Source organism: Tauraco erythrolophus, chromosome 5, assembly GCF_009769465.1.
Source record: "Tauraco erythrolophus isolate bTauEry1 chromosome 5, bTauEry1.pri, whole genome shotgun sequence".
NCBI classification, from domain to species: domain Eukaryota; kingdom Metazoa; phylum Chordata; class Aves; order Musophagiformes; family Musophagidae; genus Tauraco; species Tauraco erythrolophus.
In genome coordinates, this window is record NC_141469.1 from 882,131 (window position 1) to 905,587 (window position 23,457).

Below are 23,457 nucleotides of genomic sequence, written 5' to 3' on the forward strand. Positions count from 1 at the left end.
TGCTGTTTACTTTGGTCATGAAGCAAGCTCCCCAGAACCAAGTCTTGCAATCTTCCCAACAGGTGTTGCAATGCAGTTACCTGCACCCCAGCTACGCACCATCCAGGCTGCTCTCCGAGTCTGACAACTCCCTGGCTAAGTCAGGAGGCCATAACAGACCCATCTCAGATACTCTGGACAGCACTGTGCTCTACTCCAACAAGAGGTACACAACTAGGGTCCTAAATGAAACTAACTGTTCTTTACTCTCTGCTTCCAGCTAAGCCACAACCAACAAGACCTCTGCAAGATGCTTTTGAAACAAGAGCCTCAAAATACAGCTCTCAATCATCTTTACAGCTGTGGCTTGAAAGCCAAACTCAGCCCCTTGCCAGTTATTTTTTTAAAGCAACTCTGAACTTAAGCCCCAGCTCACCACTGGAAGTGCTTAGAGCTAACACCAGCATGCAGTTGGACCAGGGGAACTACAACTGGGGAGGAACATGAAGTCAAGGCAGACTCTGGAGGCCAAAGCTCCCTTTCTCTTTAAGGAGTCACTAGACTGAGGCTATTGTGCTTTCTCTCACTTATAGAAGTATCAAGCCACTGTCCAAATTCTCTCTAACCATACAGAGAGCAAATGCTCCCTCCTCTTCAATATTCCCTGCTCTCCACTCCAGTGTAAAGGGCTAATTGTTTGCTCAAACTTGAGTTTCAGATTTTGCTTCTACAGAGGAGGCTCACTTAACCTCTCCCTAATCCAGTCAACGAAAAAAAAGATTGCTTGGTAGTTCAACTCAGCAGACTTCCTACCAAAACAGGGAGCTGCATTTGCACGTTGTTTACAAACAACTTGAACTCTACAGATGACCAAGCTCATATTTCACCCATGGCTGTAGCTCTTCACAGCCCTGCTGTGTGCTTTGCAGTGCTCAAACATCTGCTTTGAGGTGAAACCAAGCTCTAATTTCATGTGTTTACATGTACTCCTGAGAGGAAGAGAAAAAATCTTACCACGATTAGGTTATGTAAAAAGTTTAATTATAAAATAAATAAGTTTGTTATGGAAACATTAAATATTAAATACAGCAATAAATATTTACACATTTACAGGTACAACTTGACAATTAAAGGCATTTGTCTGCTACCAGAGGTTTCTGTCCTGTTCATGCAGAACACATTCACTCTTGCAAGAAGAATCTGAACTCAAGTTGAATACTCTGTGCTCTAGACTGCACGGACAGTTCACGAAACCGAAGACACTGGGGTCAGAGAAGTTTGAGGTAAGTCAATTTCTTCACACCAGAAGGTAAAGCACGAGAGACCACTGCCTGCAGAGCTTCAGTTTATGAACTTAATTCTTCAAAGGAACAGGTTCTTGGTCAAGTTCAACCAACTGGATCTTACATGAAGTGTGTTTTACATTCAAGGGCTGCTTAAAGCAGCATTGAGTGTCTGGGTAACAGAAGTAGCTTTGTATAGATAACAGATGGGTCCTGGCATATCAGCTTGTTTCATCATGGATCTTCTCCTTCAGATACATAGCTCCAGATCTTCCATTTACTGTCTTGGCATCCTGAGGAGAACCATTTCAACTCAGGCTAGCACTCACCAACAGCTAGCCCCACTCACACAACGAGTCCAACGGAGTTCAGGGGGATTACTTGCCACACGTACAGTAACAGAAGCCAGGTGTGGCTGACAGATCTGTCACGAACACCCTGCAAGTCACAACTAGAGATGAGGTTCCTTGAAGCTGGTATCAACACGGAGCACAAAAACAAAATTAGGTTTTCATCCACTTTGGTCTAGGGAGAGAAGCCATCCACAGCTTCCCTCTGAGGAAGTTTGGGAGAGGGAAGGGAATTTTCTCCCCTCCATCCATTGCTGAAAGCCACCAGCAGCTCTCTCCCTTCGGGTCAGAACTGCCAAGGAGACTGGCTCACACATCCAAGTCCCTCCACACAAGAGCCGAGACTGGAGCTCCAGCGCCGACAGAGAAGGCTCAGCAGCAGTAGTCTCTAGCACATCCTGTACCCCATAATGGCAGCTCCTTCCACATCCTTGGGCCCAGATGTAGCCATAACTGTCCTCCCCAGCAAGCAGTTTCAGCAGCAAGTGGCATGTTGACATCTCCTTGCAGCAGCCTCTGTCTTGATGAATCAGAGCTTAGTGGCAACAGCTCCAGCCTGCAGTGTCCAGGTGGATGTGTCAGGTAGCCAGAGGTACCCTGCAGCTTGGCAGTGGCCACATCAGAGTTGTTCTGTAAGGGGCAGACCAGGCACGTTAATCATCTCTCAGGACACACTCTGTGCTAGAACTGCATCAAACCCAAGTCTGAAGCAGGGAGGTCAAGCACATGCACACAGCTGAGGACACTCTGCTAGGTACTCTTCAGCTTCAAGCAAGCTCTGAGCAAAACTTTTCAACCGTCGCTGGACAAAGCTTGGACAAGGTCTCGTAGCTGACATGCAGCAAAGCAAAACTCCCGAGTTCTGCCAGAACTTCTCAGGACTATCCTTTATAGTTTCCTCCTTCAGCTTCTTAGTATAACACCTGTTCAGTAAAGGTCCTTGTGTCTGCTGTTAGGTACACCTTGCTCAGAAGAGAACTACTCCCTTGCTCATTAAAATCCACTAGATATCTCACAGGAGTGATCCACCTAGGCCAAGGACTTTTAGCCTCTCAAGTCAAGTTTGATACTCTCATAGGTACTGGTGAGGAGTGAGGCACTGGAACAGGTTGAAAACAGGGGCAAAGGCTTTAAACTTAAAGAGGGGAGATTTACATTAGATTTAAGGAAGAAATTTTACACTCTGAGGGTGGTGAGGCACTGGCACAGGTTGCCCAGAGAAGTTGTGGCTGCCCCATCCCTGGCAGTGTTCAAGGCCAGGTTGGATGGGGCTTTGGGCAACCTGGTGTTGTAGCGGAGGGTGTCCCTGCCCATGGCAAGGGGGTTGGAACTGGATGATCTTTGAGGTCCTTTCCAATCCAAACCATTCCATGATTCTATGAGTCCATAGCAACCAAATGCTATCTGTTACTATCACAGCGCTGGCAGCTTTGTCTTGGTCTACAGCCTCAAGCACCACAAACTCCCTGTTGCCTTGCACAGAGGACATGAAAACCCTCAGTAATTCTCTTAGGAAGGGTGATGATCCACTGGGTTGCTGCATCATCTTCCATGGTCAAAGCCTACTGCGGTTTCTTGCACTCAACCTGCCTCTGCCCAGTTATTAGGGTGCAGAGCTTTTTTCCATTGCAAGCCCACTTGGCCTCAAACAGCTTCCTAACCTCCCTTTTGCTCCAACACAGCAGCCAAAATGCTAACAGCGCTGTTCAACTGGCACCACTCAGGTTGTTTAGGGACACCAGCAATCCCAGCCAGTCCTTCCCGTGTGACCTGTGTGTTTCAAGGCCCTTCCAGCCTCAGAAGCCAACACCAGCTTTGCCAAACAGACATGCAACTCTAATATGCTAACTCCAGCCTGGAAGGACTGCAAGGCATTTCCAGTTCCAGCCTGGAAGGATTGCAAGGCATTTCCAGTTAGCTTTCATACCTGCTTTCTCCTCATTTACACACCAACATGGCCATTTCTGTTTTCTTGTCGAAGTTTTTTCCTTTCTTCTTTCTCTTCATACTGAGGACACTTTTTCCTGACCCTGTGGAATTATGGCACATCAGACATCATTTTGAACCCTGATGTGCAGCCTGTTATCAGGACACGCATCCTCTGCAGCATTTTGTATCACGTCCTTTGAATCCTCAAGCAAGTCCTCAGCACCAGAAAGTTTGAAGTGGGAGAGTTCTCAAACACCCAGCACCAAGCAGGATCTGATGACAACATGCAGAAGCCCCTCAAGTTATGCTCTGACAGTTTTGCCTCACAGCACCACTGCCTCCCAGATTAAGCAGCACAGTGAAGAGGGTTTATTGCTGGAACTAAGCAGTGCATGAGGAGACTTCCTGGGAAACAGATTTCCTGGTGGCTTTAGCCAACAATAGCAGAGATCACTCTACCTTCCTCCTCCTCACAGCAGAGACCTTCAAGCAGACTGGACTTCAGGTACCTCAAGTCCCTGCTTGTTTGATGCATCCCTTCTAGCAAGCTGCTTACTCATGTTCTCCCAGTTTCTCCTGAGTTGTCTAGTGACTGCTCCTAACAGACCCCCTAGCTTCTCTGGATGAAGGTCCAAATTCATGAACCGCATGCTTCAAGCTTGTGAGGGTTCAGAGCATGAAATAAATGCTATCCTATTCCATGGCTCGCTCCAGAAACTCAGGGTGATCATGTGCTCTCATAGCTGTACAGAACTGGTTACTTGTCCTACCAGCAAGGAAGGAGGCAGTGTTCAGAGACAAAGCATGCAACCCAGCGTTCCTCAAGTTCAGATGGCAGCATGAAGCGACAGTGGATTGGCAAATGTACACCTTGTTTCGTGAACTGCAGCAAAGAGTACAGCATGTACCTAATTCAGTTGATCTACTTCATCGAGACCTAAAATTAGATACAGCTTTTGAGTTTCACCTACAATACTCCAAGCCCTCCTGTACTGGAGCTGCACCGTCAAGACTGGAAGACTGCTCCATTACTTAGGAAAGGCTGGAGTCAGGCTTCTTGTGCTACCTAACCTCAGCACAAACTCCAGGTGAGCCCACTGGCAAGAAGCAAAGCCACAGGCAGGCGTGAGCTGCTGCATACTGCTTTTGAGCAGATGCAAGGAAGAGTCTGACATGTGGCTTTAAAAACGTATCCAGAAAAGCTGTTTCAAGTTGCCCACAACAAGACCCCAGACTCTGATTACCACCACACTGAACTGTCAGCAGTTGGTTGTGCTGGAAGGGTTTTTCCCTCCATCTTAAGAGGAAGCAGTACAGTATTTGGGACTGCCAGCATTTGTTTCCCCATTTGCTTCCCTTCCAGTTGAATTATTTAAGCCCAGCAGCTCCATTAATGAATGTACAGCTGGATCACCCTTTCCTTCCCTCCAGCTGTGTACCCAGTTGTTGAATAATAGCCATGCATGAGGCTGTTACATGACTGCTCCCAGGTTTCTCCACAAGGATTAGGGAACCCACTGCCCTGTCATCATTAACCCTCCTTCTACAATTCCTGTTGATCTTCTGCACCACTGTAACTATCCTGATGGAGCAAGAACTTTTTTCTTAAAAACCTGAGGGTCACAGACCGCCCACAGCCAATAGCCCAGGGGTTAAACAAACACTTAGTCACTTATGACCTCCTCAGACCTTGCTTCTACCCTTGAGATATATTCAAGCCAGGATAAAAACTCAGCCCTTTAGGATGCCTTCTGCTCAGGTAATTCCCATCAGCCATGCACATTTTGCAGCTACCGGCCACAAGCCCCACTCGCGCTTAAGCCAGACAGACCCCACAGAGAATTGTACTCACTGCACTATCACAATGATAAGCACTGTCACGAAGCTGATGCTGGAGAGCAGGACAGCCACCACCACCAACACGGTCTTTGAGTAGTCTGCCACATCGTTCTTCCTCTGCGTCTTCATGAACTGTTCACCACAGCGCTCACCAAAAAAATCCTGATGACACCTGCAAGTAAAGATGAACACAAGTTCTTATCAGCTCCCGTGCTGTCTGGAGCCAAGGACACCCACACACACTCAAGCTTGACTTAGACATCTTCCGTGTTTCCCATGTATCTCACATGGCTCGCTTCGGAGCGCGTTCATGAAATGCAGTCAGTGCTCTAGCACAAGGTTTGTCAGCATTTCAGCAAGTTGAGATTAGTTTGGGCGTGATGTTCCAGGAAGACACACCTTTTCATTCTTTTGGTTTGAGTTTATGACCAACTGATGAGTTCAGTGGCTTGTTATGCATCTCAGATTCCATCATCACTTAATTTACATGGCAGAAAGATTCTCAGTCAAAATACAGCAGGAGACGGATCCACGCCAAGTCGACAACGATTTTTCCTCTGAGCCCTCACATGCCACTGGCTCATGCCAATCACACCTAATCCACAAGGTGTACTTGGAACTTACTTGCAGGTCACCATCTGGAGATGTTCTAGGTATACGCATTCACCATGGATGCAAAAGTTTTTGTATTCCATTTCACAGGGAGTCCCTTTCTTTTTGTTTTTCCCTTTGTTTTTCTTCCTTCTTGATCTGCCAGCATTCTTCTCGCCCCCCCTCTTTGTTGGCTTGGGTTTAACCACAGGTTCAACTGAAAAAAGGACAAGATGGCTCACTCTAGCAATGCCAAAAAGTTGGATTCTGTCAAAACTGAACTGCAGGATTTGGTGAGGGGTAGGGGAATAGTCACTGCAGGCCAACCTGTGACCAAGAACAGGACCCAAGCAAGCACGCAGCTGCCCATTTCACACCCAGCACAAAGGCAAGCTTAGGAGCTCACTAAGCACAGCTCGGCCACGACTGGTTTCTGTGCCATGCAGACCCAGAGCAGAATGAGCAGATGAGCTAAGAGCACCACCACGTATGGAGACCAGCAAAGCTCCAGGACAGCAGCATTTCAGAGGAAAATATCTGAGTGAAAACGTACAAGTTCAAGCCAAAGCATAAAAAGAACACCAAGTTTACACCAAGGCAAGCCATCCACTTGCTTTCTATTGACTCCGATACACAGCTAACAGTCTCTGTCACTCTGAACTCTCCATTTGCAACAGTGGTGAGCGGCATCACAACTCCCTAGATAGTCCTGGGCACTCGCAGAGGCAAGACAGCTTGCTATCCCACTTCGCATACTTGTTTCTCCCACAGAACCTGCAGTGTTGTCTTCAGCAGAAAACAGATCCTTTCCAGTTCTCCTACTCTGAGAGAGATGCTGAGCACAGCAAAGGAGCCAAGGCAGGATTGTCCACAAGTCAGGTTATGTGTTCTGCCTCTTACTGCTGCCCCTCATTATCTCAATTAAGACAAACTTCTAGAAAAGCATGGTTTAATGCTGGTGACTTAGTAGCCTTCAGATGCAAGCAAGGGCCATCATCTTCCTTTCACTGGGGAGAAAAAACTGAAGCCAGTCACTGACTGAGGGTCACAAGCACCCTAACTGCTCCATGCAGCAGCAGAAGCTCCATAGGACTGTTTTAGAGCAAGCTGGTAAAACACAGGTTCCGTAAAGAAACCATCCCTTCACTCTCAGCCCTAAAACAACCCTGCCCAGTGCCACCCTGTGCTCTTCAGGAGTACCAGTTAGCCAGGTGAGTCCAGACAGGTCATAAGAACAGCAAAGCTATTTACCAAACTCGTAAATTTCTCTCCTATTCTCTGCAGAGTTTATGAACATTATTTCTGGAGTATTCAAGTTCTACCCAGAGCACTATGCATACAGGCAATTCACCACAACAGGACACACCTGGACCTGACCACTTCACAACCCTGTATTTCTAGCCAGAAGAAGAGAGTGTGCAGAAAGAAATGAGGTGCAGCTCACTGCTGTCTAGACAGCTGATCTTTCTGACTTCTAGAGCAACAAGCCTGGCTTGAAGTTACCAGTAAAAACGCCTTCAGCAACCACACACCTGATTCAAATGGTATAAGCTATATTACTATGTAAACAAGGAACAGCTCCTGCAGCAAGGTTTCCTGTCCCTAGAAGTGTACTTCCAGCTGAGGCCCCTGCCCTGTCCAGTCTGACTTCGTACCCAGGTTCACACTTGAGTAATTGAGGCTGTTTCCATTCTCCCCTCTTAAACTCTGGGCTTGTCAGTCTGATCTCCATGTCCCTGTCTGCAAGCTGTGTGGCTGGGAAAGCCATCTGCAGTTGAATCATAACAGCTTGAAGGCTCCACAGATAAACCTGATGCCAAGTAGAAGAGCTGGTCTGCAAACCAACCACCTTTAGCAACAATTCTGGTTTCTGTGCAGTTAGACAACACTTAAGTCAGCAAGCCAGTAGTTTTACAGGCCAAACTGCTCACTAGCTTTGACATTCCTGTTTCCTCTGGAGGCTTTCAACTTCTGATTAACTTCAGCAATGGTCCACAAGTTTCCTAGACTGAGCATGTGGAGCATGATCCTCCCCTCTCCTAAGAAGTCCTCTAGTCTCATTCAAGTCTCAAGGCATCTCAGCAGGAAAACCAGTAGCCAGATCCAGCCTAAAGGGCAACAGCCTCCTAACACTGACTGAGGTTGGAATCAGCTGGAGGTATATGGCTGTTATTTTAATTGCACTGAGGCCAGAACCACCAAATCCTCCCACCTGCACAGTCAGGTGGGCTATTCCCATCTCCTCACAGCTTAACCAGCACAAAATTAAAATAGACACAACACCTATTAACAGTGAAGCGTTGCCTGAAAAACACTCATCAAACTTTCTCGCAGCTACTTAAGGTGTTGGAAATTTTTAGTCAACTACAACCCAAATAAACCATGGTAAGAAAATACCCAGAGAATCCTTGGAGCAGGAGGGACAGCCTGCTGGAAAACGCACCTCCGAGGCCAAATGGCACCTGTAACCCCCCCGATGATCCATTCTCCGCAGCTGGGAGCGATCCCGCGCAGCCCTCCCGGCAGGTGGGCACGATCCGGGCAGGCTGGCACCACCCCACACAGCTGTGCCAGCAACCGGGCAATCAGCCACCTGCTGCTTCCCCACACTGGCGCCCTTTCCACCCCCGACAACCCATTTTTAACGCAATTTTTAACGCAACTCCGATCCCAAGCGCGCTTTGCCACAACACCCTCACAAGCGAAGCGGATCGGAAAGCGGCCGGCGCCCGCCGCGAGCCGCGCCTCACCTCGGATCGAGTCGTCCACGATGTACTGGTGGACGGGCAGCGCCTCCTCGTACTCCTCATCCTCCTCGTAGTCGGCACCCGGCGCCGTGTGACCCTCGCGGGGCTCAGGCTGCCGCTGGGGCTCCGTGGCGTTGGGTGCGGAGCCGCCGACCGGCCGGCACGCTGTGGGGGGCAAAATGGCGCCGTGAGCAGGGGGCGACGCGACCGCCGCCGCCTCGCGACTCCCGCTCCCCTCCCCGCCCCTCCCACCCCGCACACACCTGCCAGCACGGCCAGCGCGGCCATCAGCGCCACAGCGCGCATCGGCGATCCCGGGGCGAGCGGCGACGGAGCGAAGAGTATCGCGACAGGTGGCGGCGACAGCAGCGCGCGACGATCCATAAGGAGGCGCCGGCCGCCGCCGCCCGCTTTATAGGCGGCCGCCGCTCGCGCGCCGGGACGTCAGCGGGGCGGGGCGCCAGGTGAGGGCGGGGCGGGGCGGGGGGCGCGGCGCAGGCGCACCTGGCGCCGTCGCGTTGCCATGGAGACCCCGGTACACAGCGGCGCCCGGGTTAATGGGGCGGGCGCGCCCGCCAGGCCACTCCGCTCCCCGCGGAGGAAGCGGGGGAGCCAGGGCGGGAATATTTCCGGCAATAAATCCGCTGATCGCCCCCAGCCTCGGGCCACGCGTGTTTTGCGCTTGAGCGAGGCGCGGGGAAAGGCGGCGGAGCGTGGAACGGAGAGCGGGCACCGGTCCAGGCGATGTGCCCCTCGGGGGCACGCGGGCTCACGGGAGCCCATCACAGACGACCCCTCGCCACGGCCGCCTCTCCTGAGCTGTTGCTTAGGAAAGGGTGAAGGAGAACTACTTTTAGGGGAGAAAAACGAGGGCAATGGGTTGTGAGGTGCTGCTGTAGGGTGGGAACCCGGGAAAACCCTGCGGGGAGGTGAGGACGAAGGGATCGGTGCCCCCTGCGGGGCGGGAGGGCAGCCAGAACGCTGTGCCCTTGCAGCGCCCGCCGGTGTGGAGCCCCTCCAAGCGAGCGGGTGGCAATGCTGCCGATCGCCGGGAAAGGAGGATCTGGGCAAGCTTCGCGTCTATCGGAGGGGCTGGGACACTACTCACAGCTCGGGAAGGTGACGGAGCCTTTGCTCAAGGTGGCTGGGATCCAAGTTGCTCAGTCATTGCACCTTCTCCCCTCTCGCACACACGCCAAAGGAGGATACGTGGCTCCCGGTGCCATCTGTGCCCGCTCACGCCAATCTCACGAGGCGATGCCCAAGAGCTCTGAAAAAGAAGTTGTCGAATTAGTCACTTGGACATTAACCTGCAGCAGGAGGCCCTGGCAAAGCTCCATCAGCCCCTTGATGTACAGTGCAATTAAACCAGATTTTCACGAGCTGACGGCTTTACTGTCGGAGTTTTTTGTGGTTGTGTTTCCCATGCCTTTTCCCACAGCATCTACAGCAGACAAAGGACAAATCCTGCTCAGGTGCCACAGCCCCGGGATGAAGAGTGCTCGGTGCAGCTGCAGCACGGGCAGGCAGCTGCTGAGCAGCCCCCAAGCTGCAGCTTGGGCATCACTTGGGGGCAGCCAGGGGCTGCGCCGGGCCCCTCCTTTCCCCTCAGACTGGAATTCCCTTCCCACGAGACCCCTGTAAGTCCCAGGGCCTGGCACTAGCAGAGACGGAGTGCGTGTGAGTGGAGAACCTCCACAGGCAGAGACTTTGGGGTTTAGGGTCTCTCCTCTGGAAACGTGGGGTTGGTAGTGTGAGAACGGCTCCAGGGAGATTTGTAAACTGGGATTTTTCCTTCCCCACGCCTGCTCCCCCAGCAAGCCACCATGGCTTCCCTGCCGAATTTTCTTTTTTCTTTTTAAAATTCTCCCAGTTTTGTATCAGAGATTCACTGGAAACATTTTCATTTCAAGTTCAGCCCGAGGCATATGGCAAGCACTGAGAATTCCAGCCCCGCGGCCAATGGCTCGGGAACCGAAAGGAGAAGCTGAGCAAGGGATGCCACGAGCGCGATCGCCCGTGTTACCCGCGCTGCTTGCAGACCAAACACGGCACATCCAGCGCCTGATGCATTACCTTCCCTCTCCTCTGCTCTCCAGCTGATGGCTCTGCCTCGCTGGCTGGCAGGGAGGAATTTGGCTTGGCACGCTTTGAATTTGCCAGGCGTTTCGCTGTCTGCCTCCTGATGCTCCTGCTTCCTTGAAGAAGAAGGGGCAGCCTGGCAGGAACCCGCACCACTCCTCCGCACGCACAAAACACGGCAAGGGGGTGACGGCCACCGGTTGGGCACGGAGAGGTTCAGGTGGGACATCAAGGAAGCTCTTCCCATCCTGCTTGTCTGCTGCTCGGAGAGGACACCCTCCAGATGCCACGTGTCTCGGGACATTCAGGATTGGATCCCACTGCAAGCGCCAGCTCTCCTGCATGCTGTCGGGGAGGAGGCACTAAGCTTGGCCAGGGCTGGAAGGACACTCGGACTCTGCCCCCAGGCTGAGCTCCCGGAGAACGTCCCCAGGAGCAGTGGAAGGAGGAAAAGCCTTGAGGGGGTTGGAAGGCTCATCCCCGCGGGCTGCCTTGCTGCGGCTGGGCCGGTGGGGCAGGTTGCTGGGCCGGCAAGGGCAGGGCTCACGCTTGGGAAGGTGCTGGTTCCCCGTGGGTGCAGAGTGCCACCTACTGAGCCACCACTCCCGGCAGCACCCGCGGTTTTTCGGCAGGGCTGCTGCTCAAAGCACCCGTGCCTGCGCTGCCGGGTCCATCGTGTCAGTCCTGGAGGACAGGGAGCTTCGCCCGAGGCTGGCGAGCCCAGGAGGGCACACCTTGGAGATTAGCAGGGAGCTGCATGCATGGGCATAGCCAGAGTCTTTCCTTGGCGTTTGCCCTGAGCCAGACCTTGTTTTCCACAGGCTGGTGGCACAGGGGGAGGAGATGGGCCGGTGGTACGCTGCCCCGTTCTTGCTGGTGGAAATGAACGCTTCCGGAGCCGGGCTGGTCCTTCCCGTGCTTCGACTGTCTCTTTGCTAGCCCTGAAAACCTTCGGCACAGCCCAACCTCAGAGTTCACCTGACAGCCCCTGGCACAGGTGGCATTGGTGCCAACTTTTTTTCCCCTCCAGTCTCCAGCCGTGTCTGTGGACTATGGCACCACGGCCATGTTGGAGGGGAGGTTCCTCTCCATCAGTCTGCCTCTGTTTTCCAAGGCTCATCTCCAGAAAACCTCCCGGGGATGAAGACTGCGGCTGTTTCCTACTGTGGAGGAAGCACAACATCTGGCTACCTGCAGCCCGAGGGCCACAGGCCACCCTGGCAAGGATGTGATGTCCCGAGGCAGCAGTTCCACATCTCCCACTCCATGGGTCAGCAAATCTTGCTGACTTGACATCAATGCGCTCTCTCCTGCCGCTTGGCAGCTCCTGGGACCTGCTGTCCTCCTCGCTGACCACGGCATGTCACCTTGAGAAAAGGAATGACGTGCCCAGGACGTGAAGTTGCACGTTGTCACCTCTGGTTTGTGCTGGGAGCCCCTGGATTGGCAGAGTATTGGAGTTCTATTTCCTTCTGCTCCGACCCCAGGGTGAAAAGTGACCGTTCCCTCACCCCAGCTGGGGTGGCCGGCATGCAGCCCGTCCCTTCCCGAGCCGTGCCGTGGCTGCCAGGGTGGGCAGGAACTCGTGGAGGCCAAGGGACATTGATGCTGGCAGCTGCCCAGCCTTGGCAGAGCACGCCTGGGCATCGTGTCTTCCAGAAGAGTCCTGGTGCCAACTGGAATCTTGTTATTCACTCTCTTTACTTTTGATAAAACCCGCGAGAAATGCGTGAAGGGAAAGGAAGTACCTGTAACACCTGCCCATTAATTTTCTTCACTGACATCAAACGTTTGTTTTGCAAGGGCGGGCACAGCTGACCCGGGTGTTTGAATGGGAGTTATCCTTTCTCATCCATCCACTTGAGAACAGGGGGAAAAGGGTAATGACTCAAACCGGAGCGGTGTCTGTCTGGGCAGCTCACCAGACTTTCACTTCACTTTGTGATCTGCAGACGCCGGCACCTTCTGCTATCAGCAGCGCCCTCGTAGGCAGGGAGGGAGGTCTGAAGGGAGGCATGTGTGACTCCAGTTCCTGCTGATGTAAATCCAGATTGCTGTAATAAAGAGGATGTAGATGCATGGCCGGGGCGTTGGCGAGCAGGGAGAAGGGGAAAGGCCTGGATACTGCCTTTCTGGAAATGGGTACAGATTTTGCTAGCCTTTGAGATACGCGGGGTTCAGAGGACCGTGCACCCCTGCTGTGAAAGCCTTCAGCAGATAGTTTGGTCTCAGACGGTGAATTTCTCCCTGTGCTCCATTCCTTTCTGAGACTGAGGCTGAAGCAGGGATCGCACGAGCGAAACCTGTCCAGAAAGGGAATAATTTATGCACTTGTGCTGCATCAGCTCTTCACCCCAGGGAAGTCTGCCCAGTGGCATCTGTTTTGTTTTCAGTCACTCCACATTTGACTGCAAAATCTATCCGAGCATGTCCAAAGAGAAAACAAAAAGGACAGAATCTGCTGGCCCCCACGACGACAAGATCTGGATTTTTCTCTCAGTTATAACAATACAAATGAAAAACAGTCCCCCCCAAAATTCTAAGGGGTACCTTGCCAGCCAACAGAAACTCCAGCAACCCCGAGCATCGCTGTTTAATCTGATGAAACATGCAATGGTGCTAAGGAGTTTAACACGACCAAATCGCAGCAGTGGGATTTTACACTCTCTTTCCAGAAGCTTCCACAAATGGCAGGCAACAGGGAACAAGGCCGGGTAATTTGCAGAATACCTCGGGCCGTGCGGTGGCTCCTGGTGCTGCCTGCTCACTGGCACTAGATCATAAAATCAGAGAGTCACAGAATGGTTTGGGTTGGAAGGGACCTCAAAGATCACCCAGTTCCAATCCCCCTGCCATGGGCAGGGACACCTTCCACTACACCAGGTTGCCCAAAGCCCCATCCAACCTGGCCTTGAACACTGCCAGGGATGGGGCAGCCACAGCTTCTCTGGGCGACCTGTGCCAGTGCCTTACCACTGTCAGAGGGAAGAATTTCTTCCTAATATCCAATCTAAATCTCTCCTCTTTCAGTTTAAATCCATTGCCCCTTGTCCTGTCACTACACACCCTTGTAAAAAGCCCCTCTCCAGCTTTCCTGTAGGTCCCAGGTAGAGCTGAGCAGGACAGGCTGGGCTCTGTTTTGCATTGGTGGTGGGGCACATGTTGCAAGCCTTTCCAGGACAGCAGTCGTGCCACGTGCTAGGAGGTTTTTTGGGAAGCTGCCTGCTGTTAGCACGCTGCCCCGGGCTTCGACTGCTCTATTTTCCACACGACATGCACCAAGTAGCTCTCGTTTGACCAAACACATCCTCCAGCACTCACCCACTCATTTTTGTGCAACGGCTCAATTTGCAAATGCTCAGGGGCAGATCCTGACCCCAGCAGTAATTGTAAGGGCCCGAAGCCGCAAGCTGGGTGAAGCAATACTGGATGTACACTGGAGCAGGGAGCTGTCCCTCAGCTAACCGTCTCCTGCTCTAATACCGCGTCCTGCCGTGTTGGACAGCACGGGAAACTGCTGCCCTTTCTTCTGTTTCCTTGGGCAATTTGCAGAAATTTCCCCCAGTGCTTCCCAGTGAGGGGCGGCTCGTGGCCCTCCCCCCAGGGCAGGCTGCCCACGGTACCCCACTGCAAACCCACCCTCCTGACGCTGCGTGCCTGGCCCCGCGGGACAGAAAGGGGCAGGGGCTCTAAATGGGAATCCCTAGAGAAACCGAGGCCGGAGCACAGCTGCAGTCAGTGCCATGACACTGATTTACCCCAGCAAAGTTACTGTGGCCCTTCACCTTCGATATGAAAGCGTTTCCCCTGCACTGCACATTATTTTGCACATTCTGAGTACCTCGTCGTTGTTAGATGTGCAAAACCAGGTCATCTCTCTCCTCCGTAACGCTCCCAGGATTGCAAGCCAGCTCGGTCCCTGCAGAGAACACCCAGCTCATGGCTTCCCAGAGGTGGATGCGAGGACCGGATCATTCTGCAAGCGCTCCAAAAGCACTCATTCTAAAAAGAAGAGAAAAAAAGTGTTTAAATGTTGGGGCTGTGCTAAAGGTAGCAAAAGCTGCACGGCTGCGGCTCACTTCATTTCGGAGGTCTCCCAGCTCAATCGCAGAACGACTCCCCTTGGAGGACGTGTGTAATTGTGTGCGCAGTGTGGCTGTTGGAAAAATCATCTCTACACTGGGGAAAATACAGGCTTTTTTTCCCTCTAGTGCCTTAGCGCTGAAAAAGAGCCAGAGCAGACATCTTCATAGTAAAAAAAGCCCCCTCAAAACAAAATGCCACTACACGGTTGCTTTAAAAGCTAAAACATGGTTACCTCCAGCCATAAATCTGTTTTCTTCATTTCATGCAACTTCTGAACAACCACTTTTTTGCTTACTGTCAGAAAGCGACTTTCTGTTGGCACAGCTGGTTTTCAGTTATCACATGCCGACTGCAGCCTGCTGCTTAAGGAGCACAGCGCACCACAACCAGGGACAATGAAACAGCTGGTTTTAACAGCAGAGGAACAATCTTTTGTAGTCACAAGGCAAGGGAAACCTCCTTGAGATGGTCTCGTACAGATGGAGTGGCAAGAATTCGGGGTTACCTCTAAGGCTGCCCTAAGAGGGTCTTGGCCATGAAAGTTCAGCTGACCTAAAGAATGGAGAATGGATTGAGAGCAGCCCTGAGGAAAAGAACTTGGCAGTGCTGGTGGATGAGAAGCTCAACATGAGCCGGCACCGTGTGCTGGCAGCCCAGAAAGCCAACCGTGTCCTGGGCTGCATCCAAAGCAGCGTGGCCAGCAGGTCGAGGGAGGGGATTCTGCCCCTCTGCTCTGCTCTCGTGAGACCCCACCTGGAATACTGTGTTCAGCTCAGGGGTCCCCAGCACAGGAAGGACATGGAGCTGCTGGAGCGGGTCCAGAGGAGGCCATGAAGATGATCTGAGGGCTGGAGCACCTCTGCTATGGAGACAGGCTGAGAGAGTTGGGGCTGTTCAGCCTGGAGAAGAGAAGGCTCCGGGGTGATCTTAAGGCAGCCTTCCAGTACCTAAAGGGGCCTACAGGAAAGCTGGAGAGGGACTTTTTACAAGGGTGTGTAGTGACAGGACACGGGGCAATGGCTTTAAACTGAAAGAGGGGAGATTTAGATGGGATATAAGGAAGACATTTTTCCCTCTGAGGGTGGTGAGGCACTGGCACAGGTTGCCCAGAGAAGCTGTGGCTGCCCCATCCCTGGAAGTGTTCAAGGCCAGGTTGGATGAGGCTTTGGGCAACCTGGTGTAGCGGAGGGTGTCCCTGCCCATGGCAGGGGGGTTGGAACTGGATGATCTCTGAGGTCTCTTCCAACCCAAACCATTCCATGATTCTGTGATTCTATGATTCTAAAGCGCGTTGGCACCAATGAAAGCTGCAGTGGGTAGAATGACTAACTGAGATTTTGTTAAGTGCAGTGAATAACATCTCCCTTTCCTTCCCTCAGTGGCTTGGGTATGAAGTCACCTCGGAGACGCGTATCACAACTCATCTGAAAGCACCCAGCAGGTAAGTTACACAGTGCTGCACATTTTGAGGGACTGCGGCCTCACACGAGGACCGGGAACACGGGACAGAAGAGCGTGATGTTTCTCTTCTGTGTCGCGTGTTATTTCCCACAGTGTCCAGAGTAATAGAGAAATAAAGGACATGTGAGGATTGTTTGGGAATCTTCTCCTGTAAGTGCAGCTAAATTCTTAGCTTTTTTCTTTACAAGCTGCCTTGTACAATGTTTTTTTCAACCTGGCTCTCCAGTGAAACTGTTGGTGAGGCTGATACACACACACAGATGAACAGGGCACGGATGTCCTTCGGTGTGAAAGGATTTCATCTCAGCAGGAAAATGCTTTGAGCTGCCTGGATCCATCTCCTGCAGGAACCCAGGGAAATCCCCTCGGCCAGGAAGGGTCCTCTCCCATCCAAACTGAACCCTTTTTGTCCTGGCATCTTTACAAAGACACGTACAGCCCCCAGCATGACAGAGGGGCTGCTCTTCCGTCACCGCGTGCCCGTTTCTCCTCTCCACTGTGTTTGTTGGTGCCCAAGTCCATCCTCTGACGTGAGACGCAAACACACGCCCCAGCTCTCGTATCCACCGTGCTCTGGGGGAAGGTGACACCCCCTGTCCTTCTCCTGCCTGACAAAGAGCGGACCCAGAGCCCCCAACTCTCTCTGATCTTACATTAACAGAAGCGGGATGAGTCCAAGGTGCGTGTTGCCCAGCTCCTTGCAGTGGAGCACAGCAAAGGGGCTTGGCATAAGGGAGACTCAAGTCTTCTCCCTGATGCCAACGGTTTTCCTTCTGATTCACCCCACCATCAGGAAGGGGAGGGCACCTGGTACCGCCTCACCACGGCTGAGTTTTCACCCAGCGCCTTCCCACCGGTGCATCGGTGCATCGGGAGGTGAATGTTCTTTACCTACTTGAAGTCACTTCGTATGTGAAGAAACAATGAATCACAAAGAGAAGCCTACAGCAATTAGAAACTCCTTTCCTCTCACCTTTGCCAAAGCCAGATTTTTTCCCTAGAACAAAGCCCAGGCAAGCCTTCCTACGCACAACAATGATTACGTAGATCACTCTGGATTTTGTTTTTTTCACAGGCCATGAGCAAGCAACGAAGCTCAGGAGAACACTCTATTTCACGGGCATGTTTGTTACGCTTCCTTGGAAATCCCATTGTTTGCTGGAAGTGCCAGCTTTTGGCTACGAGTACTGTGCCCTCCTGACATCGGCTGCCTTTCCTTGTGCCAGGCCGCTAGCAAATAAGCATGAAATTTGGCAAAGTGAAAAAGGTGCCACTGGAATAAGTCAGTCCTGGCAGTTTCGGTGCTCATTTCGACGCGCTGACGCGGGATGGGTGAGCGAGTGCTTCCCACTCACACACGTGCATCCGTCAGCAAAACCCGCGCCGGCACTGCGCCTCGTGTCCCCTCTTCCCGGCGCGCTGCGCACGTCCCCGGCAGGCTGGAGCGTGGGGCCAGCGCTTTCCCAGGAGAGGACTGCTGAGACACACTGCATGTATGAGTAAGGTCTCATTTGCATAAAGATTGCACACTCACGCTGTGAAGGAGGTTCCCCAGGCACGGTCTCATTTCCTTCTGAAGGGAGGTTGGCCTTCATGTAGGAAAAACCCTGTTCTTGAAGTTCTTGGATAGAAACCAGTTGACATTGGCACGTCACAGCTCTGTCCTCATGGCATGTTTGGGTCTGCCCAAATCTGACTGCATGGAGGCACCCTCTGTCCCTCTGAAGCAAAACCGAGTCTCTGCTTTGAGGTGGATTGAGGTGTTCCTCTTGCATGGGATGTCCTTTGCTGGTGAGAGGTCTCATTCCACTCCCAAAAGGCTTTTGAATGTCACCGGCGTCTGCACGGCTCCTCCTCTGCCGGGGGCATCACCCAAGAGGTTTCAGCTGGAGCAGAGGTCCGCTTCCAACAGGGAGAAAGGCACCCGGAGGGGGCAAACGCAGGGCTGAGCACTTTGGTCTCCACCACTTCAGGCTTTCCTCAAAGCGCAGAGCTCAGCTCTGTTCCCTTGCCACGGTGACAGGTAACTCAGCTACAGCAAGTGAAGTAAACTGGTGTCAGGCCGGTGCAGGAGCTAGTGCCAGAGAGCAGATGCTGAGAGGAGATCCTGGTGGAGACAGGGATTTGGATCAAAATCAGCTGCCTGGCAAGGAAAGAGATGGTTGTCTCTGTTCCCCCTCACCTGGGTGATGCTGTTCTGAGTTACAGAAGGGCAGGATGGATTTATCTGCCCCAGGGACCCCTTTAATGTACAAGCTTTTGGTAACAGGATTTGTGCCCCTCCAACCCCCCCCCAGTGTCTGCTGAAATCTTTGTTCAAGATTTACCTGCTTCACTGATAATGAACCATCTCATTCATTCTTAACTCCGGAAAGTTATTCCCAAGCTCGCTCAAGTTTCCTGGAACTAACGTGTTTCTATGTACAAAGAAAGAGAAAATTCAATGGCGTTTGACTACACCAGTATCACTTTAGGATTTAAAGATGTGGTGTCTTAACATGCCCCAAACAGGTCACTAAGCATTGCAGCCAGAAAGCCATTTTCCCCCCATATTAGCAGAGTGATGTCAAATAAAATAAAAAACATTTCAAAGAATGAAATGAGCTGAAAAAAATGCACAAGACTGTAGGAAACTCAGAAACAGCCACAGAGTGCCAATTCAAGAGTCACATTTCCAGTATCCTGACCCCTGTGAATGCCAAATTCTGCATTTCGCAGGTGTAACACATGAAGTGACACCGTAAGTAAACACACTAAATGTTCTGGAAGAAAAGGAAGGGACGAGAGCCGAGGCTGCTGGGGGCCCGACTGACCTACAACAACAAGTGGCCTCGCACTCAGTTCTAGAAATGCCTCTGCAAAAGTGATTTTCACACAGGCTCTGGCCCACCCCCACTGCCAAGCACAGTGGACATTTTCCCGGCTTGTGCCCGCAGAGGCAGAGCTGGCGTGCCCGTGCCCTCAGCCCTGCCGGGGTGGTTGCTCTCATCCCCACAGCCCTTCCCCAGATTCCGGACCCGGGTCTCCGCGAGGTTTTTCAGACTGATGGGGCTGTGCCTCTCAGTCTGCTGCCTGCAGCTGCCAAGTGCCACGTACCCATCTTGCCGTCCCTGTGCTCCGTGGTGTTGTAAACCCGCTGTCCCTCACCCAGCGATCCCAGATGCCAGACTTTCGATGCAGCGAGTGGGATGGAAAGGCAGCGTTTCCACCACCCCTGAGCTCTGGAGCTGGAAACGGTGACTCTGCTGTGCCGCAGGCAAAAATCTGCAAGGGAGACAGACAGGTAGGGCATCACTTCATCAGTAAAGAGAGGGGCGAGTCCGAGGGGACGCTTGCCCTGACACAGCTGTGCACCCCACACCAGGACAGCCACAAACTGCACGGGTGCCACTTCCTGGCCGCTAACGACTGCCAAACCACCGCCACGGCAACCAGAAATCTCGCCACCCTGGGTGTCCGTCGGTGGGCTCGATGCGTCAGGGCTGAGGTCATTGCCAAATCCCTGGCAGGACACGGTGACTCTTGCATTCTCAGACCATGAGCTTGAGCAGCTCGTTTTGAAGTTGATGAATCTGCAGGAAGGGCGTCTGCGGGGTGAATAAAGTCCATCATATCACCTGGCGTCGCTTCCAGCCTCCGCCGAAGGCAGGTCGAGGTTCAGGGTACCCGCGGCTGCGAGGGACGAGGCTGACAAAATACCCTCAGTGGCTGCGTCGCTCTTCAGCCGCTGATGCTGGCCTTGGGTTGGGAAAGAAGGGAAGACTTTGCTGGTAAATATCAGGATAATGATTAACCACTCTGGGATGCAGCAGGGAGGCTGTGCTCCCATCCGCCGTCCCTCCTGCGCCGAGTGCCGTATCTGAGCCCCAGGCACAGCAGAGCGGGACGATGCTCGTGGTGCCCCAGGCAAAGACCCGGAGATGTGGCAGCAGGGGATGTGGTATCTGAGGCTAAGTGGGAAGGAAACGGTGCTAGGAATGCCACGGGGCACTGAACCCTTCAGGAATACTGGCTGATGAACGGAATTTTTTTTTCCCCTCTGCTTGATTTGAGCGCATCAGAAAAACAACAACTTTGGTGAGTTGAAAAAAAAAAAACCAGTTTTGACTAGTGATGAACCAGCTGAAATGAAATATCCCAGTCCAGTTACCCCAGCAGAAAAGAAAACTAAATAAATAGGTGAATATACCGGGACAAGAAACAATCCCAAGTCAGATTGCTTGCCTGTTTCAAAACCTGTGTTTTCCACCAGAAAAATCCTTCGGGTGGAAAAATTCCCAGCAAAACTTGGCTGCAGAAGGAGAACCCTGCATCGCCGCGAGCTCTCCCGTGTCAGGTATCTGCACGGGGATGTCGTCGCAGAGGCGACGGCGGAGGAGGAATTACGTGAGCCGGGACAACGGAGCGGTACGCGCAGCACGGCCTGGGAAGGGGCACTGCTCCGAGCGGCGGGCGGCTGGCACAGCGGTGACCGGGCACCGGCAGCCCTGACAGCAACCCTTCCCTGGCTGAGCCTTTGTGGCTGCTGAGGGTGGGGTTGGGAATACCCTTTCCTGGGGTATCCTCTTCCCAGCTCCAAAGACAAACATGTTGCTAGCGAGAAGGAGAGGAGCTGTGGCTCTCAGAGCGCTTTAGAAGGGAGGCTGCCTGAAAACGACAGCTCGGACTCACCCTGCCTGGCTTTTCCAGCCGTGGTAAATCCAGTCGGATTTCTGCTCTTGGACCTTCCTCCTCTCAGTGCCCCTCTTCTCCTGGGGAGCTTTCTGCAGGAGCTGAAGCTTGCTGTGCCTTGCTCTGCTGTCTCCACGATGCTTGTTCTCGGCATGGGTGGGCCGAGCAGGTCGACCTCCTGAATGAGCTCCGGATGTCTGGGAGGCCACAGGGGCACGGATTTTGCGAGGTACGGAGCTCTCCTGTCTCCTCCTGACTTCAACACTGTGTCCTTTTCACAATCAAAAATCTCACCGTCTTTTCTCGCCCTCATCTAAACCCTATTCTTCCCTGATTTCCGTCCCCTTATCTCGACTCTTCAGTCCGGTTGCCACCACCTCTGTCTCCGCAGTGAGCCAAAAGCTTATTCCTCTGGTGTTGTGTGCATCCGGATGGATATCCTCCTCCCATCGGCTCGTCTTCTCTCCTGAAATTAACCCCTATTTCTCCACCTTTGTCACCTAAGTGGCAGCAGTTCTGGGAGAGGCAGCTGAACTGGCTTCTCTTCCTCGTTCGCGTGGCTTGTACGGCTGCCCGGGCTTCCCGTTATAACGATGGTCATCAACAACGAGCCCGACAAACCGGAACCGAAACAGCCACCATCACAGGACCACTGAGGATCACTGACAAACGTCCATGGACAAACGGTGGTTCCCAGTTGGGGCTGGTGCCTCTTCACTATTGCATCTCATCTCCCTAAATTCCTACTGGGTTTTCCTATCAAGGGGCTGATGCCCTCTGGTGACTATGTCAGAAGGATCCCACTTGGCATCCACCAGCGTAGGGCAGAGAGATTTCTCAGCATTTTTTGATCAGTTGCTTTGATCTCTCAGTTTGCTGGGAAAGCTTTTAATCACACAGGATGGAATTAAGTAACTGGAGTGTTGAGGTGATTTAGGTTTGGCCCTGGCTTTATTAAAATAGTGATAACTATTTGTGCAAGACCAAACTTCTACATTTACTGATGGAACAGCTTCTATCCGTCTGTCCTTCCACCCATCCTTTCTTCCCTCCTTCCATCTCTTCATCCCTCCAACCATCCTTTCTTTGACATAAACACAAAGGATGACCGCTACTGACACAGCCCAGATTTGCAACGAGTGCGTGACCTGAAAGTCTTTCCGGCCCATGTAACCTCCTCTCTCTCCTCCCTGTGCTCCACACCTGCCCTTCTCACGAGCAGCCCCGAAAGGAGGTGCCAGATGCTCTGTGCAATCCGAGGCTTGCCTCAGCGCGGACTAGGACCAGTTGTCCAAACGTCCTCCGCCTCTGTGATGTAACCCAGGACCGGCACGGAGGCTTCCTCCAGCTCTCGGCAAACTTGTGACATGCCCAGCTGACACTCCAAGGGAACCCGCCGAGGAGGACGCATGACTCACAGAGGCTTGAGGTTGCCAAAGCACCTCTAGCGACACGACCGCGAAGCACCCAACAGGCAAGACGGGCATCGGGAGAGACAAAGGTCACTCTCCCAAGTTAAACGCGTTGCTGTGCCATCTGTTGTGTGGGCCAGGGATGAAGGGTCTACCAAAGGGTTTTAACCCCTGTGGTAACCACGGACATTGTGGTAATGGTCACTCCAGGTTTGGTAACAGTGGGCACACGATGGACGCTGAAAACGTTTCTCTCTCAAGAAGTGATAAGGTGATGGATGGCTTAAGAACCGTCACCACTCCTGTTCTCATCTGTTTGCAGTGTTGTGGCTGGCTGCTGCTTCTGGGGAGATTTTTCTGATGCCTTCTTAAAGATGTTCGAATATGTCATGACCAGGGGAAATATTAACACCAGTAACAGCTGCACAAAAGCACAGCATTTCAGAGAGCTTACAGTAAGCTGCCTTACTTCCCAAAGGCCCGGTCCCTCCACAGAGCGCCACGGGAGGAGTTGTTGCCACTGCTTTCTAGGTCAGACAGCCCCAGGCTTGAAAGCAAGCGTCAGTTGTCCTTTGCCTGAATCCCAAAGAGACTAGAATGGGATTTTGGTAAACCATGCAGGCGTGTGGGCAAGCGCCCCACAGCAGGGCTACTGACAGGGCAGGCCTGGGATGGGGCAGGTTTTTCAAATGACAGGGAGATGTCCAACGGAGCACCACTGCAGCTGAGAGGAGCTGTGGTTGCTCAGTCCTCCAGGGAGCCACCAGCAAAGGTGTCCCAGGCCGGAAAACTGCACAGTGATACATTGGTGGCCCTGAGGACATGGAGATGGCTGCGGTACCAGCTGGGTGTCTCCAATACCAGTCTGTAGTCCCTGTCCCCACCTGTTTCAGGCACCTTCCCTGCCGTGATGCAGTTTGACATGGGCATGGGAGAAGTTCCCTGATGGGAGCCTCTAACACTTGTGCAGGAGGCGAAAGTGTTGGGTACGGAAGGCTCAGGCAGGGCAACCTCGGAGGCACACCAC

At 52.6% G+C, this 23,457-nt stretch overlaps 1 protein-coding gene across 1 annotated transcript; it reads right to left on the reverse strand.

The window, feature by feature from the left end:
- Positions 1 to 3,554: 3,554 nt before the first annotated feature.
- AREG (amphiregulin) lies at positions 3,555 to 9,102 on the reverse strand. Its single transcript, XM_086612345.1, has 5 exons — positions 8,982 to 9,102; positions 8,722 to 8,883; positions 6,005 to 6,188; positions 5,394 to 5,552; positions 3,555 to 3,642 (listed from the first exon to the last, which is right to left on the reverse strand). Exons 1-5 carry the CDS (start codon positions 9,100 to 9,102, stop codon positions 3,555 to 3,557), a joined length of 714 nt encoding a protein of 237 aa, XP_086468471.1.
- Positions 9,103 to 23,457: the final 14,355 nt, after the last annotated feature.